The sequence below is a fragment of the Lutra lutra genome, chromosome 11, assembly GCF_902655055.1.
Source record: "Lutra lutra chromosome 11, mLutLut1.2, whole genome shotgun sequence".
NCBI lineage: Eukaryota > Metazoa > Chordata > Mammalia > Carnivora > Mustelidae > Lutra > Lutra lutra.
The window spans coordinates 95,216,540-95,233,081 of NC_062288.1; the positions used below are offsets into that span (position 1 = coordinate 95,216,540).

The 16,542-nt window shown below is 36.3% G+C and overlaps 1 protein-coding gene across 6 annotated transcripts in view; it reads right to left on the reverse strand.

The window, feature by feature from the left end:
• BRAF (B-Raf proto-oncogene, serine/threonine kinase) overlaps positions 1-16,542 on the reverse strand; it is a 178,676-nt gene that overhangs the window by 66,510 nt on the left and 95,624 nt on the right. For all 6 annotated transcript variants that reach the window (XM_047694465.1, XM_047694466.1, XM_047694470.1 and 3 more), the window contains 2 exons: positions 2,589-2,692; positions 1,621-1,723 (listed from right to left, as the gene is read on the reverse strand). In XM_047694465.1, the coding sequence (XP_047550421.1) occupies positions 1,621-1,723; positions 2,589-2,692 (207 nt within the window). The remainder of the gene's footprint in view (positions 1-1,620; positions 1,724-2,588; positions 2,693-16,542) is intronic.

A 16,542-nucleotide genomic window follows, 5' to 3' on the forward strand; every position in this document is an offset into this window, starting at 1 on the left:
GAAATGTTCTTTTCAAAACCTGTCTACTCGAAGGCAGGGATATTGTTTGTTCTTATTCATTGTCAGAGTCCCAGATCAGACACTGTGTTGGCAAATGGAAAGTTCTTAATATTTAGTGGCAGGGCTTCAACTGTGTTGTGAGGATTTCCATACTCTGGAACTAGGCTGCAGCTTATTTTCATTATCCTCTTCCAGCAAGGATCTTCTTGAGGCACCACTTTAACACCATTTTATGGTTAACTTAGGTCTCTTACCTCTCAGCTACTTTCTAGCCAAGAAAAATAATTAGGAAAAAGAGTAGTAATCTTCATGAAATGTAACCTCTATTGTTTTTGGATTCCTAAAAACTTAAAATTATCTTCAGATTTATCCATCTGAAATTCTACAAATTAAAAAAAATCAATAGTAATGAACTTGCTAGGTCATCATTACAAAACTATTCGCTACATAGTAAATCTGACTGACAACACTCATTGAAAAGATGCCTTATTGAAGGCACTTATTCACCACTAATGGAGCCCTGAAAACACAAATCCCCAAGGAAATCAGCTCGTTACTCGTCTGCTTTAGGAGTCCAGCTATACTGATCACCAAAGCACACGGGAAAGCGCTTGATGCCGAAAGGGAAGCAATAACTAGCTATCTATCCATCTAGAAAAAATAAACTATGGTCAAAATTCCAATAGGAAGTAAGAAAAGCATTCCTGCCTTATAGATCATTCTACTCCTGGCTTCTGCCTTACCCTTTCAGAGGGTAGGTTCTCAAGCTCTGGGCACTATATCCTCCTCTCTAAGATGGAGATGCTCCACATTCCAGGTATCATGCTGGTGACACTTAGTTTAGGCTAGATTCCAGCAAATGCAAAAACCAGATGAAGGGAGAGGTCCTCAAGGACAGCTAGTCCATTTCCATTAACTCACCCTTCAGAAACATTTACACAAGTGTATTAAGATGTATGCAAAAAGATTCTGTTTAGCCCTGTACAAAAGAGATTAAAAAAAACCTTAAATGTCTGTTAATAGAGGATGGTTAAATATAAATATACTGAATTCATACTCTTATGGACTATTATGCAATCACTATAAACATAAAGCCAAGTGTACTGATGTGGAAAGACATCCATGATGGACTGTTTAATCTTTTTTTTTTTTTTTTTTTTTTGGTTAAGGTGAAGACTATCACACAGAACAGGACTCCATTTTTAGTTTTAGGAAAGAAATGGAAATGAAGGGAAGGGAGAAAAAAAGAGAATGGAGAGAACTTTGGGCTCTCAAAGTATAAGCACGTTTGTACAAGCAGAAAGTTTGGAAGACTACACAATAATTAACAAGTGTTTACCCTATTAGGTATTTTCCTTTCCTCATCTGATATACTTTTGTACCATTCAGATTTTCTTTTCAGCTCTTTTTATTGAAAGACATCTATTACTTTTTCAAATTAAAAAGAAAATAAAACTCTTTAGTTTAAATACAAATTTTTTAAAGAACAGAACTGATTTTCAACTTAGGTAAAATATCAGTCTCAAAATTATGCATCCATATTTCATATTCCCTAAACAAAAATTCATATGCAAGAATTTGAATGCTTTTGAAATTTGGAAAAAATGTAAAAGTACATACAAAGTTGTGTGTGGTAAGCGGGACATTTTCCAACACTTCTACATGTAGTTCCTCTCCAGTGAGCCAGGAAATATCAGTGTCCCAGCCAATCGGTTTCTTCTCTCTGAAAAGTATAGAAATAGCTTTTCTTGGTTATCATATCTAAAAATCTTCATATACCTCATGCTGAAGACATGAAAATTGGTTATTGAGGGGCTAGTAATGGTGAGGGAGAGTTGGCTCCCTGGTCTTCCATCGTTAGAAATTTAAATGGCAATAAATTAATTTTTAAGTTTACCCCAAATAAATGTATCACTCTTGGACAAACAGCAGGGTAAAGAGATGTACTCTTTTCTTCAAGCCAGCTCCAGAAAAGACCTACAACAGCAGAAAATTGATTGTTCCTAGGGTCCCCTCCTCAAAAAAATAAAATAAAATAAAATAAAATAAAATAAAATAAAATAAAATAAAATAAAATCAGAGGCACGGATTTATCTATCCATTAAAAAAAAAAAAAAAAAAAAGAGCACTCAAGGGACAACATGCCCCCAAAAGGATATATATATATATTTTAGATAGGATTCATTTGGGGGGGGGGCTGGGATCTTGGCACAATTTTAGATACTTTTCTGAAAGAAAAATAGTTTAATATAAAATGTTAATTTTGATAACCCTTTTGTGAAACTATGAGTGTATATTAAAAACAGGGGAGTGGGGAAGAGTCCATTATTCAAATAAGCCACACTGAATCTCACACTCCAAATAAAGTATTTGATCAGAGTAACAAACACTATCATCACACAAAATATCTAAGTTAACTCCTCAAAAGGCCTGCAAGTTTTCTTTAGGCTAACTTAATATTTTTTTTCCAAAGTTAAATTTCAATACCCCAGGTTTGGGTAAAGCTGCTACAGAAAACCCGGAAGTTTAATGTGTGAGGTTTTCTTTTTCCTTTTTAAAGAAAATTTCACATCACATACAAACCATACCCATCCTGAATTCTGTAAACAGCACAGCACTCTGGGATTAGACCTCTCATCATCAGAGCTTTCTTTAGACTGTCTCGGACTGTAACTCCACATCTTGCAGGTACCTATGGTATCATAAATATACGGTATGAGGTAAAGGGAATAAATCATACATTTTTTTGCATCATTTAAAAAAGCTCAATACTTTACCTTTATAGTATCTTTAAAATATCATATGGATTAGTATGTCAAATACAACATTATTTGTAACGCTAATCTGCCATTAAAGGAAAATTATGACTCAAGTATCTACTTTTACCAACTTAAAGCAAAACTGACTTTGCTTTTTATTAAAATTATGAAGTATTTTAACATATAAAAAGCGAACAGAAAATATAACAGATTCCTATGGACCCATCACTGAGAAATAACATGTCAACATTTAAAGCAAAAGCAATTAAAATTATAATTTGAATATAGTTGACACACATTATATCAGTTTTAGGTGTACAGCACAGTGATTCAACTTCTCTATACATTATGCTATACTCGCAAGTGTAACTACTATCCATCACCATACAACACTATAATATCATTGTATCATTGACTATATTCCCTAAGCCTTTCATCCCCATGACCGGAAGCCTGGATCTCCTACTTCCCTTTATCCATTTTGCCTATCCCTCAATTCTCCTGTTCTCTAGCAGCCATCACTTTGTTCTCTGATTCTGCTTTTTGTCTGTATTTCTCTTTTCATTTTTATTATTTTTCAGGACCCTCCATACTGTTTCTCAGTGGCTGTGCCAAATTACATTTTCATCAACAGCATATGAAAGTTTTTTTTCCCTCTACATTCTACATCCTAACACTTCTTTCGATTTTAGTGATTCTGACAGGTGTAAGGTGTTATCTCATTGGTTTTTTGTTTTTTTTTTTAAGATTTTATTTTTAAGTAATCTCTACACCCAACACGGGGCTCAAAATGATAACCCCAAGATCAAGAGTCGCATATTCTACTGACTGAGCCAGCTAGGCAGCCCCCTCATTGTGGTTTTAATTTGCATTTCTCTGATGATTACTGATGGTGAGCATCTTTTCCTGTGTCTGTTGGCCTGTAGGTCTTCCTTGGAAAAATATCTATTCAGGTCCTCGCTTATTTTTTAATCAGGTTATTTGGAATTTTTGGTGTTGAGTTGTATGTTCTTTACATATTTTGAATATTAACCCCTTATCAGATATATCATTCACAAATATCTTCTCTCATTCAGTAGGTCACCTTGTTCTTTTGTTGGTGGTTTCCTTCGCTAGGCAAAAGCTTTTTATTTTGGTGTAGTCTCAATAATTTATTTTTGCTTTTATTTCCCTTGCTTAAGGAGACATACCTAGAAAAATGTTGCTAAGGCTGATATCAAAGAGATTACTGCCTATGTTTTTTCTGGGAGTTTTATGGTTTCAGGTCTTACATTTAGGTCTCTAATCCACTTTGAGTTTATTTTTGTATATGGTATAAATAGTCCAGTTTTTCCAACACCATTTATTAAAGAGATTGTCTCTTCCCCATTGTTTATTCTTGCATTCTTTGTCATAGGTTAATCGACCATACAATCGTGGGTTTATTTCTGGGCCCTCTATTCTGCTCCATTGATCTATATGTCTATTTTTGTGCCAGTACCACATACTTGGTATGATTACTACATCTTTGTAGTATATCTTGAATTCTAGAATTGTGGTATTTCCAGCTTTGTTGTTCTTTCTCAAGATTCCTTTAGTTATTTGGGGATCTTCTGTGGTTCCATACAAATTTTAGGATTATTTGTTCTAGTTCTGTGAAAAATTTTGGCATTTTGATAGGGATTACATTCAATCTATAGATTGGTTTGGGTAGTATGGACATCTTAACAAAATTAATCTTTCCAATCTATAAGCATGGAATATCTTTCCATTTGTTTGTGTCACCTTCAATTTCTTTCATTAATGTTTATAGTTTTCAAAGTATGGGTCTTTTACCTCTTTGGTTAAGTTTATTCCTAGGTATTTTATTCTTTCTGGTAGAACTATAAATGGAATTGTTTTCTTAATTTCCCCTTCTGCCACTTCATTACCAGCACATGGAAATGCAACTGACTTCTGGGTATTAATTTTATATCCTGCAACTTTACTGAATTTATTTATTACCTCTGGTAGCTTTTTTTGGTTTTGTTTTTTGGTGGGTCTTTACGGTTTTCTATGTATAGTATCATGTCATCTGCAAATAGACAGGTGAACTTCTTCCTTACCAATATGGATGCCCCATTTCTTTTTCTGGTCTGACTGCTGTGGATAGGATAGGACTTCCAGTACTATGTTGAATAAAAGTGGTGAGACTGGACATCATTGATTTGTTCCTGATCTTAGGGTGAAAGCTCTCTTTTTCACAACTGACAATGATGTTAGCTTTGAGTTTTTCAGTATCTTTCCTCAAACCAACTTTTTTGAGTCTTTATCACAAACAAATGTCGAATTTTGTCAAATGCTTTTTCTCCATCTATTCAGATAATCATATGATTTTTATCCTTCACTTTGTTGATGTAGTATATCATGTTGATCGTCTGTGAATAATGAGGCACCCTTGCATCCCTGGAATAAATCCCACTTAATCATGGTGACTGATCCTTCTAATGTATTGTTGAATATGTTTTGCTCATATATTGTTGAGGATTTAAAGCAAAATCAATGTAATCCTTCAATCACACTAACGGTCCTCAAAAGATGTCTTGCTATTCCTAAACATGGTGGGAATAAAATACTTATCTTAGTATGTATAATTGGTATTTGTTGTTTACTTGCCTAACATCCCTGTGTTTTCTGGGAGCCTGCCCTTCACTAAAAATCCACATGACACCAGTAAGCATATTAATCAAGGGTCACTGCTTTTCTGGCTACACGAGACATAAGCTGGTAAATCAGTTTCCCATATCCTTGGCAAAAGCAACTGATCCAGGCCTAGATATATGACCCAAACAGAGTTTGTCCCTAAATTGACTAATGCATACTGGCTGAGAAAGTTTCTGTTTTGATAGTTACAGTGTGCCAACAGGATAGAAACCTGGAGCTGTCCGTGGCCATCCTCCCTACTACACTGAGAAAATCTAGTTACAGAATGAAGCTAACCAAGGGAGAAGCAAAAGTAACATCAGGAGTGTGGAGTGAAAAGGCACTGGAAAGAGATAAAAATTATTTTTCTGTATATTTGAAATTCCTCTATCCTGGTCTTTTCCACACATGCCCCATCCTTCCAGATGAATCTGAATACTTTACAACTGAAAAAGACTGACAAATACAGTATGCACTCAAATGAGGCAGTGGGAATTCAGGTTGGTCAGTTTTTAAGGGGGAAGGGGAGTGGAGAGAGAGGTGATGTGTTAGTTACTAACAAGAAAATTCAAGGTTCCACTCTTAAATCACTAAAGTACTTAGCAAACCATAAGTTGCCAAAGAAACTGAAAATCTTTGGGCTACATGGGAAGAAACAGTGTAAAGGTAAATACAAGATGACCTAAACAGTACATTGAAGAAGGAACAATTCAGAAATCCACATTAGGACCTAGGATTAGAAAAAAGAGGAGAAAGATTTTAGCTTAATATAACCACCATTCAAACCATCCAGCAAAAGAAATATTGGAGAAGACATGAGGGAACAGTCTCATCACTGGAAGTACTCAAGAGCCTGGACTGGTACAGTTGATTCTCTTTATTTGTGGATTCCATATATGCAAATTTGTTTCCTTTTTTTGTATTCTCAAAATCAACATGTGCAGTGCTTATAGACATGTGCAGAGCAGTAAAAAATCTAAGTTGCCCAATGTACACCTTCCCATCTGAGGATGAGCAGGTGATATCCTGCCTGCCTGTTCTCACTGTCATACTGTAAACAAGTGCCCTATGCCAGGAGGCTTTTAAGCTAATGGACCCTAGCCAGCTGTGAAGAAATAAATAACCTAGGGGCCAATATACAAAAGCCATATTGGCTCATTTATATAATAGTAACCCTTCATTTCCCTTAGAAGCAACGGTCTAATATTCTTTAATTCAGTGTTTCTGGTGAATTTATAGACCATAACTACTACAAATATTAAAAACTGGCTGTACTTTCCAGAAATAATGAACAGAGAGAAAGTTCACTTTTACCCTCTGCTACTCATATTCTGTATACTTGATACAAAAACTTCTTTATCAACAACCCTATCTCTAGTTTTAAGCCCTATCCCATGTCACCAGAGGAATCTTTCTAAAGAAGGTATTCTTTTTTTTTTTTTTAAAGATTTTATTTCTTTATTTGACAGAGAGAGAGACCACAAGTAGGCAGAGAGGCAGGCAGAGAGAGAGAGAGGAAGAAGCAGGTTCCCCGCTGAGCAGAGAGCCCGACGTGGGGCTCGATCCCAGGACCCTGGGATCATGACCTGAGCCGAAGGCAGAGGCTTTAACCCACTGAGCCACCCAGGCGCCCCTAAAGAAGTTATTCTTAACTTGTGTGTATGTCAAAGACTTCTGAGAATTTGGAGTGCCTGGGTGGCTCAGTCGGTTAAGCTTCTGAGTCTTGACTTCGGCTCAGGTCATTATCTCAGGGTCATGAGACTGAGCTCCAAACATCAGGTTCTGTGCTGGGCACAGAGCCTGTTCAAATTCTCTCTTTCCCTCTGCCCCTCCCCTGCCTCTTAAAAAAAAAAAAAAAAAAAAAAAAAAAAAGACTTCTGAGACTCTGAAGAAAGTCTTAGATGCTCTCTCTGAAACGTATAATTTCAGAAGGTTCACCGAACCTGAAGCTCATGTATCAACTTTCAATGAACTGAGATTTAGACTCCATTCTAAAATGTAATTTTATTTTTCAGTAGTCTGCTCATATTTTTCATTATTTATAGGGCAAAATTCAAATACTCCTCAAAATTTTCCAGTTCTTTATAGGGAAAATTTAAAATTCTATAACACGGCATATAAGGTCATGAGTGAACCGTGGCTATTTACTACACCTCTCAGTTCCCTTGGTAATTTCCCTCATGCACTCCTGTCATGTATCTTCTAATATAGGTATGCTTAATTTCAAAGTGTATGTATATTTCATCAGCAGACAAAAATACCTTCTACTCTCATTAATAAGGGAAAGTCATCAGTCAGTCCTTCATTCTACAACTGCAGGCTGGTTTTTTGAAACTATTTGCTCCTTCATTGATAGTGCCAGTTCAACAGACTGATAGACCAATATAAACTCTAATATATAAAGGAAATTAAAATAAAGGTAGTATCTGAAAAAGGGTAAAAATGTCCACGTTGAGACTGTTGAACTGGTTTAGGAAAAAGGTCCGTACTTCTGTATATATCATCCGTAGTATACTGTATACTAGGGTAAACTAAATGAATCAAAGAACTTAAATGTTGAAAAAAGGAAGGAAGGAACGAACCATAAAAGTACTGGAAGAAAACATGGCAAAATCCTTTATAACCTCAAGTTAAGAAGGACTTTATAATTATGATGCAAAATCTGCCATAAAAGAAAAAATGTTAAGTTCAACTACATAAAACTAATTTTTATAAGGCAAAACAAACTATAAGCAGTCTAAAGACAAATATAAACCATGAAGAAATATATTTGTAACCTAAAAAGCAAAGTCATAAGGTGAAAGCAAACTGGTAAAAACTATCTGCACTCACTTAACATTAATGTAATCCTCCTAATATGCAAAGAGTTGAAAATCTGAGATTTTCATACTGTACTGTCATACTGTAAACAAGTTCCCTATGCCAGGAGGCTTTTTTTTCTAACAACCAATTAAAAAAATGGGCAAAGTATATGAAATACAGTTCACACAAACAGAAGCAGGAATGGTGTTCAAACATGAAAAGATGGTCAACCTCACGAGGAGCAAAGCAAACTCACACTTGTCAAAATATTTTTCACTTATCAGAGTGGTAAAAGTCCAAAAGCTTGCTAACATGTTCTGTTGATCAGGCTATGGTAAGTATGCATCTCATACACTGCCAGGGGCAGCGCAAAATTAAGCAAGACCTACAAAGCGAAATTTCAAAGTATCTATCAGAAATGCACACATAAATTTCCTTTTGATCCAGGCAAGCATACCTTTTTTTTTTTTTAAAAGATTTTATTTATTTGTTTGACAGAGAGATCACAAGTAGACAGAGAGGCAGGCAGAGAGAGAGGAGGGAGCAGGCTCCCCGCTGAGCAGAGAGCCCGATGTGGGGCTTGAACCCAGGACCTGGGATCATGACCTGAGCCGAAGGCAGCAGCTTAACCCACTGAGCCACCCAGGCGCCCAGGCAAGCATACTTTTGATATAACTACAGTATTCTGGGAAACTAGAGTATATCTATACATTGAAATCTACAGCTATAAAAAGAGTATTTAAAAGTTCTCTATATATGGAAATGGAACATTTCCAGGGTGGTCTACATAAACATTAAGATACAGAATGATATATATGGTATGATGGCTTGTGTATACAAAGAGGAGTGGGGAAATGAGAAAAAAAATATTTTTGTATTTGCCTGTAGCTACATTAAAAAAAAAAACAAACCCAGAAAATATACATACACACCCCAAAGAAATATAGTGACCTAAAAAGTTCATGGGAACCTAGATGTATAGAATATAGAAACAGGGTAGAAACAAAATTTCTTTATCTAAATACCACATGAAAGAATTACCTGATTGAAAAGAAAAAGGGCAGGAGAGGTTTGCCTCATATTTAAAGGCTGAAAAGATACTTTCAAAAGAACCAGGTTTATGCACCTTCTCCAGATTCTAAAATTAAATGTCCTTGATTAGGCTATCAAAGCAGGAACAATTTTTTTCTATTGACTTTTTAAAGTAATTACCCTATCTTAATAAAAAGCTAGAGTCAATGAAATTGCCTAAGTATTTTTGCAAAGGATAATTTAGAGCAAAACAAAATACATTACTCTAAACTTTCACATCAGTTTTTTAAAGTGAATATAAACCATCTTTTATCAATGGGTTCATGGGACTCACTACACTACTCTACTTTGTATATGTTTAAAATTTTCCATAATAAAAGGTTTTCTTGGGGCACCTGGGTGGCTCAGTGAGTTAAGGCCTCTGCCTTCAGCTCAGTCATGATCCCAGGGTCATGGGATCGAGCTCCGCCTCAGGCTCCCTGCTCAGGCAGGAAGCCTGCTCCCCCCACCCCGCCTGCCTCTCTGAACTACTTGTGATCTCTGTCTGTCAAATAAATAAATTTTAAAAATCTTAAAAAAAAAAAGATTTTTGTCAAGTTAAAAATAAAATAAAAGGTTTTCTTAAAGCTTAAAGACCTTAAAGGAGTGGCCATCAAAATTCAGGAGGCCACCAATATTATTACATATTATTTCAGCTAGTAGATTAATTTGGTAGTTTAAATTCTTTGTAATGCAGACTTTACTATATTCTTTAAGTAAACTTCATGATACCTTGAGATCTCCTTGTATAAACTGGCACACATTTGCATGTGTGTGTGTGTGTGTGTGTCTGTGTGTGTGTGCAGTGTATAACAAACACTCCTACTTGTTTATTGGAGGTGACTAAACACAGATTTTAATATACTGTCCTTTATACTTTTCCATATAAATATATTTTCTAAATACAAAATTTTTAAAAACCTTATGAACATTCTTTTTTTTTTTTTAAGATTTTATTTATTTATTTGTCATAGAGAGAGAAGCGAGAGTGAGCACAGGCAGACAGAGTGGCAGGCAGAGGCAGAGGGAGAAGCAGGTTCGCTGCCAAGCAAGGAGCCCGATGTGGGACTCGATCCCAGGACGCTGGGATCATGACCTGAGCCGAAGGCAGCTGCTTAACCAACTGAGCCACCCAGGCGTCCCTGAACATTCTTTTCTAAATGCTAAATTGGTGACATGGTCACCAATTTTTAATCATGGTTTTTTGTTTAGTACTGGTTTACAGCCATAAAAGAAAACTTCTAGTAGCTAGCTACTATCACATTCCTAGTATTATAATCCTTTCATTTAGTCTACCTTACTTTTACTTCCCAATCTCAGACTTATTTGCCTTCTATAGTTCTCTTTTCAGACCCGAAATGCATTCCATTTTATTCCTAAAATCTCTACTTTTCTTTCTCCTTCTAAAATATACATATCTAATCTTAGAACATGCACCTTTTGCTATCTCTAGAAGAAATAATCCTGGCTATTCTCTCTTTTTTATCTAATTTCTATTATTAGAACATTGCTCATCAACTCTGATAATTATTCTTAAATCTATGGTATTTTATTTTGTCTCTGCATGCCATGTACAACTATTTATAAAAAGAAATTCTTTCTCCAAAAAAGATATATGAAAGCCAATAAGCACATGAAAAGATGCTTGATATCATTAGCCATCAGGAAAATGCAAGTCAAAACCACAATGAGACACCACTTCACACACACTAGAACAGCTATAATCAAAAAGACAGTAAATGTGCTGGTGAGGAGATGGGAGAAACCAAAAATCTCATTCAGTAATGGTGAGAAAGTAAAATGCTACAGCTGTTTTGGATATATTCTGGCTGTTCCCCAAAAGATTATTATACCCAACAAAAATGAAACACATACCCAACAAAATGAAAACATATGTCCACACAAAAACTTGTACATGCATGTTCACAGCAGCATTATTCACAATAGCCAAAGTGGAAACAACACTCAGAATGGGTAAATAAAATGGGGCATATACAAACAATAGGATATCATTCAGCCACAAAAGGGCACGAAGGACGAATCACACTACAACATGGATGAACACTGGAAACATGCTAAGTAAAAGAAGCCAGTCACAAAAGAGCACACATTCCATGATTCCATTTACATGGAATGTCCAGAATAGAAAAATCTATAGAGATAAAAGGAAGTAAGTTGTTGCCTAGGCCTGGGAAGACTGGGGAGAAATGCTAAGTGACTACTAACGCATATAGGGTTTCTGTTTTGGAGTCCTGAAAAAAGTTCTTAAATTGACTGTGGTGACGTTTGTGTGACTCTGTGAATAGACTAAAAATCACTGGATTGCACCCTTTGAATAAGTGAACTGTATAATATGTGACTGAAGTCTTAATCTATAAAAAAATTCTTTTAAGTTGTGAATTCTAAAAGGCATGCTTAGGACAAGCCGTGTTTCAGAGTAATTGGGTGAGTCTAATACTTTGTTAACCTTTTGTTGTTGTATGACGTATGTATTGAAAAGTTTATATTGTGGCGCTTGGGTGGCTCAGTCATTGGGCATCTGCCTTCGGCTCAAGTCATGATCCCAGGGTCCAGTGGTGGAGCCCTACATCAGGCTCCCTGCTCATCGGGAAGCCTGCTTCTCCCTCTCTCCCTTCCCTTGCTTATGTTCCCTCTCTCGCTGTGTCTCTCTCTGCCAAATAAATAAATAAAATCTTTAAAAAAGAAAAGAAAAGTTTATATGAAAGAGGGTATCCCAGGCTTAAAATACTTTAAATTTTATTAGATCAATAATAATATCTTCTAAATTTTAACATTCAGTGTTGGCCAGAGTCTCATGGTAAAATTAAGTCTCATATATTATTAAGAATGTATGCTAATGCATACATTATTCAATAATTATTTCTAGGTATCTAACATAAAAATATTCCAACAGTGTTTAAGGACACAGGTATTTAAATGTATATTACAGTATTACTTAACTATCCATCATGAAAAATGGCTAAATAAGTTATAAATAATCCCTCTAAACAATAATTTTAAACAAAAGAAAGAAACAGCTCTGTGAAAAAAAATATTTAAGTATAAGGTAAAAGGTCAGTCTTTTTCTCCTGCCAGACCATGACCCTCCTCATCCTTAACACTTTTTTCTCTCTTTGAAGTCTATTTCATATAATACTTAGATAGCACTACCAATTTTCTTTTGGTTACTAACAGCTCTTCATTTTTTTTTTCAAGTTTTATTTATTTAAGTAATCTCTACATCCAACGTGGGGCTTGAACTCATGACCCTGACAGCAAGAATCACATGTTCTTCCAACTAGGCCAGTTAGGTGCCCTGCTTCATTTTTTTTTTTTTTTTTACAAAACAGATCTGAGGTTTAACTGACCTACAATAAACTACATTGAAGTATATTGTTTGATACATTCTGACATTATGAATATACCCACATAATCATCACCACATTCAAGATAATGTACCCCAATACATCTTCTCAATGTTTTCTTGCACTCCTATGTAATTCCTCCCTCTTGCCCCAGGCCGAGGTCCAGACAAATACTGATCTAACACTATCACTATAGAACAGTTTGCATTTTCTAGAATTTTATGTAAGTCTAAAATGCATATTCATTTTTGTCTGGCTACTTTGACTTAGCATGGTTATTGTTAGATTTATCTATGTTGTTGTGTCTATCAGCAGTGTATTCCTGTGTACCACATGGTACTCCATTTTATGGATATACCACAACTTGCTTAACCATCTGTTGATGAATATTTGGGGCTAAGAACAACTCTGTACAAATCTTTGTATGGACATATGCTTTATTTTCTTTTGGGTAAATACCTAGAAGTAGAATGGCTGGATCATATACTAGGTGTATGCTTAACTTTTTACAAAATTGCCAAACTCATTTTTTTTAATTGTGGTGAAATACATATAACATAAAATTTAACACCTTCAATATTTTTTAAGTATACAGTTAGTTATGGTAAGCACTTTCACACTGTTGTGTAACCAAAAGCCAGGACTCAATTCATTTTGAAAAATTCCAACTCTATACCCATGAAAGAACAACTCCCCACCTCCCCTCCCCACCCCCTTGCAACCACAACCCTATTTTCTCTTTCTATGAATTTGGCTACAAATTTGACTATGAATTTGACTAGGTAACTCAAATAAGTGCAATACTACAGTATTTGTCTTTTTGTGACTGACTCATGATTCATCAATGCTATATAATGTGCCAGAATTTCCTCCTTTTTAGGGTTCAATAATATTCCGTTGTATGCATATATCACATTTTGTTTATTCATGCATCTGTTGATTGACACTTGGGTTGATTACACATTTTTGGTTATTATGAATAATGTTGCTATAAATATGGGTGTATAAATAATCTCTTTAAAACCCTTCCAACTGGGCGCCAGGGTGGCTCAGTGGGTTAAGCCTCTGCCTTAGGCTCAGGTCATGATCTCATGGTCGTGGGATGGAGTCCCGCATGCGGCTCTCTGCTCAGCAGGGAGCCTGCTTCGCTCGCGCGCTCTCTCTCTGCCTGCCTCTCTGCCTACTTGTGATCTCTGTCAAATAAATAAATAAAATCTTAAAAAAAAAAAAAACCCTTCCAACTCCTGGGTATATATTCAGAAGCAGAACTGCAGGATAATATGGTAATTCTATTCTTAGTTTTTTGAGGAACCATCACACTGTTTTCCATAGTGGTCAAACCACTTTACATTCCCACTGGCAATGCACAAGGGTTCCAATTTCTCTACATTCTTGCCAAGCTGCTATTCACTCTTTACTCTTTCCTTCTTTTTCTTTGTCTTTTCTTTCCTCCCTCCCTCCTTCCTTTCTTGATAGTAGCTATTCTAATGGGTGTGAGGTGGCAGCTCATGTGGCTTTGATTTGCATATTTCTGATGACTACTGTTAAGCATCTTTTCATGTGTTTGCTAGATATTTGTAGATTGTCTTTGGAGAAATGTCTATTCAAGTCCTCTCTCTTTTTCTTAATTGGGTTGTTTGGGGTGTGTGTGTGTGTGTGTGTGTGTGTTTGAGTTGTATGAGTTTTTAAAAATACGTTCTGAATATTAACCCTTCATCATAGATATGATTTGCAAATATTTCCTCCCATTCTAGAAGCTCTCTTTTCACTCAGATGATTGTGTTCTTTTCTTTTTAAAATTTATGTCAGAGAGAGAGAGACCACAACCAGGGGGAGCGGCAGACAGAGCAGGCAGAGGGAGAAGCAGGCTCCCCACTGAGCAAGGAGTCCAATGCAGGACTTGATCCCAGGACCCTGAGATCATGACCTGAGCTAAAGGCAGATGCTTAACCAACCAAGCCACCTAGGAGTCCTGATTATGTTCTTTGATGCACATAGTTTCTAATTATGTCCTATTTCTCTATTTCTATGTATGTTGCCTGTACCTTTGGTATCATATCTAAGAAACTACTGCCAAATCCAGCATTGTGAGGCTTTCCCTCTCTTTTATTCTAAGGGTTTTATAGTTTCAGCTCTTACATTTATATCTTTGACCCATTTTGAGAGAACTTTGCATGTAATGTAAGGTAAGGGTTCAACTGCACTGATCTGCATATGCACTATCCAGTTTTCCCAGTGTCATTTGCTGAAGAGACTGTCCTTTCCCCCAGTGAGGGGTTGTGGTATCTGTCAAAGATCCTTAGACCATATACGTAAGAATTTATTTCTTGGGGCGCCTGGGTGGCTCAGTGGGTTAAAGCCTCTGCCTTCGGCTCAGGTCACGATCCCAGGGTCCTGGGATTGAGTCCCGCATCAGGCTCTCTGCTCAGCGGGGAGCCTGCTTCCCGCCCCCCACCCCACTGCCTGCCTCTGCCTACTTGTAATCTCTGTCAAATAAATTAAAAAAAAAAAAAAAGAAAAAGAAAAAGAAAGAATTTATTTCTAGACTCATTATTTCACTGATCTGTATGTCTCTATGTCTATGCTATTCTGTGGGTTTGTACTAAGTTTTGAGATCAGGAAGCGTGTGACCTCCAACTTTGCTCTTTTCCAAAACTTCTGGCCCTTCAGGATTCCCTAAACCTCCACATTAAGTTCAGGAGGGATGTTTCTATTTCTGCAAAAAAAAAAAAGCTGTTGGGATTTTAAAAGGAACTGTATTAAATAAAAGGAACTATATTAAGTAAAAATTAAGTAAAACTGTATCAAATAAAATTGACATGTTTTACAAAGTGACTGTGCCATTATATATTCCCAATAGCAGTGAAAGAAAATTCATTATGTCACATTCTTGCCAATAAGTTGGTATGCCTACTCTTTCATTTTAGCCATTCTAGTAGGTGTATGGTATTATCTTGTGCCTTTAATTTGCATTTCTCCAGGGACTAATGATGTTGAGCATCTTCTCATATTTTACCTACGATCTATGTATCTTCATTTTTTTTAAAAGATTTTATTTATTTATTTGACAGACAGAGATCACAAGTAGGCAGAGAGGCAGGCAGAGAGAGAGAGGAGGAAGAAGGCTCCCTGCTGAGCAGAGAGCCCGACTCGGGGCTCGATCCCAGGACCCTGAGACCATGACCTGAGCCGAAAGCAGAGGCTCTAACCCACTGAGCCACCGAGGCGCCCTATCTACGTATCTTCTTTGGTGAAGTACCTGTTCAAATCTTTTGCCTATTTTCTGAGTTATTTGCTTTCTTCTTTTTTTTTTTTTTAAGGATTTTATTTATTTATTTGACAGAGAGAGAGATCACAAGCAGGCAGGGAGACAGACAGAGAGAGGAGGAAGCAGGTTCTCCGCAGAGCAGAGAGCCCGATACGGGATCTGGGATCATGACCTGAGCCGAAGGCAGAGGCTTTAACCCACTGAGCCACCCAGGCGCCCCTTGCTTTCTTATTATTAAGTTCTAAGAGCTCTTTGTATACTCTGGATACACGTCCTTACTCAAGCGTGTTTTTTGCAAAGACTAGTCTGTGGTTTGTCTTTTTATTCTCTTAACACTGTCTTCTAAAGAGCCTAAGTTTTTAGCTTCAATGAAGTCCAATTTATGAACACGTTATTTTTCATTCCTTCGTTTTCAACTTTCTTTCTAAATTAATTTTTGGATAGTTCTTTCCAGCAAAGCCTGGGAAAGGCAAATTCACATCTAGAAAGGCCTTTTTTGTACTTTCAACTCATACTTTAGCTAAGCAACTTACAGCATTCTAAATATACTAGTCTATTGTCTTCTGGCTTCCATAGCTGCTATAATGAAAATTTTTTGATAATCTGAGATTTTTTT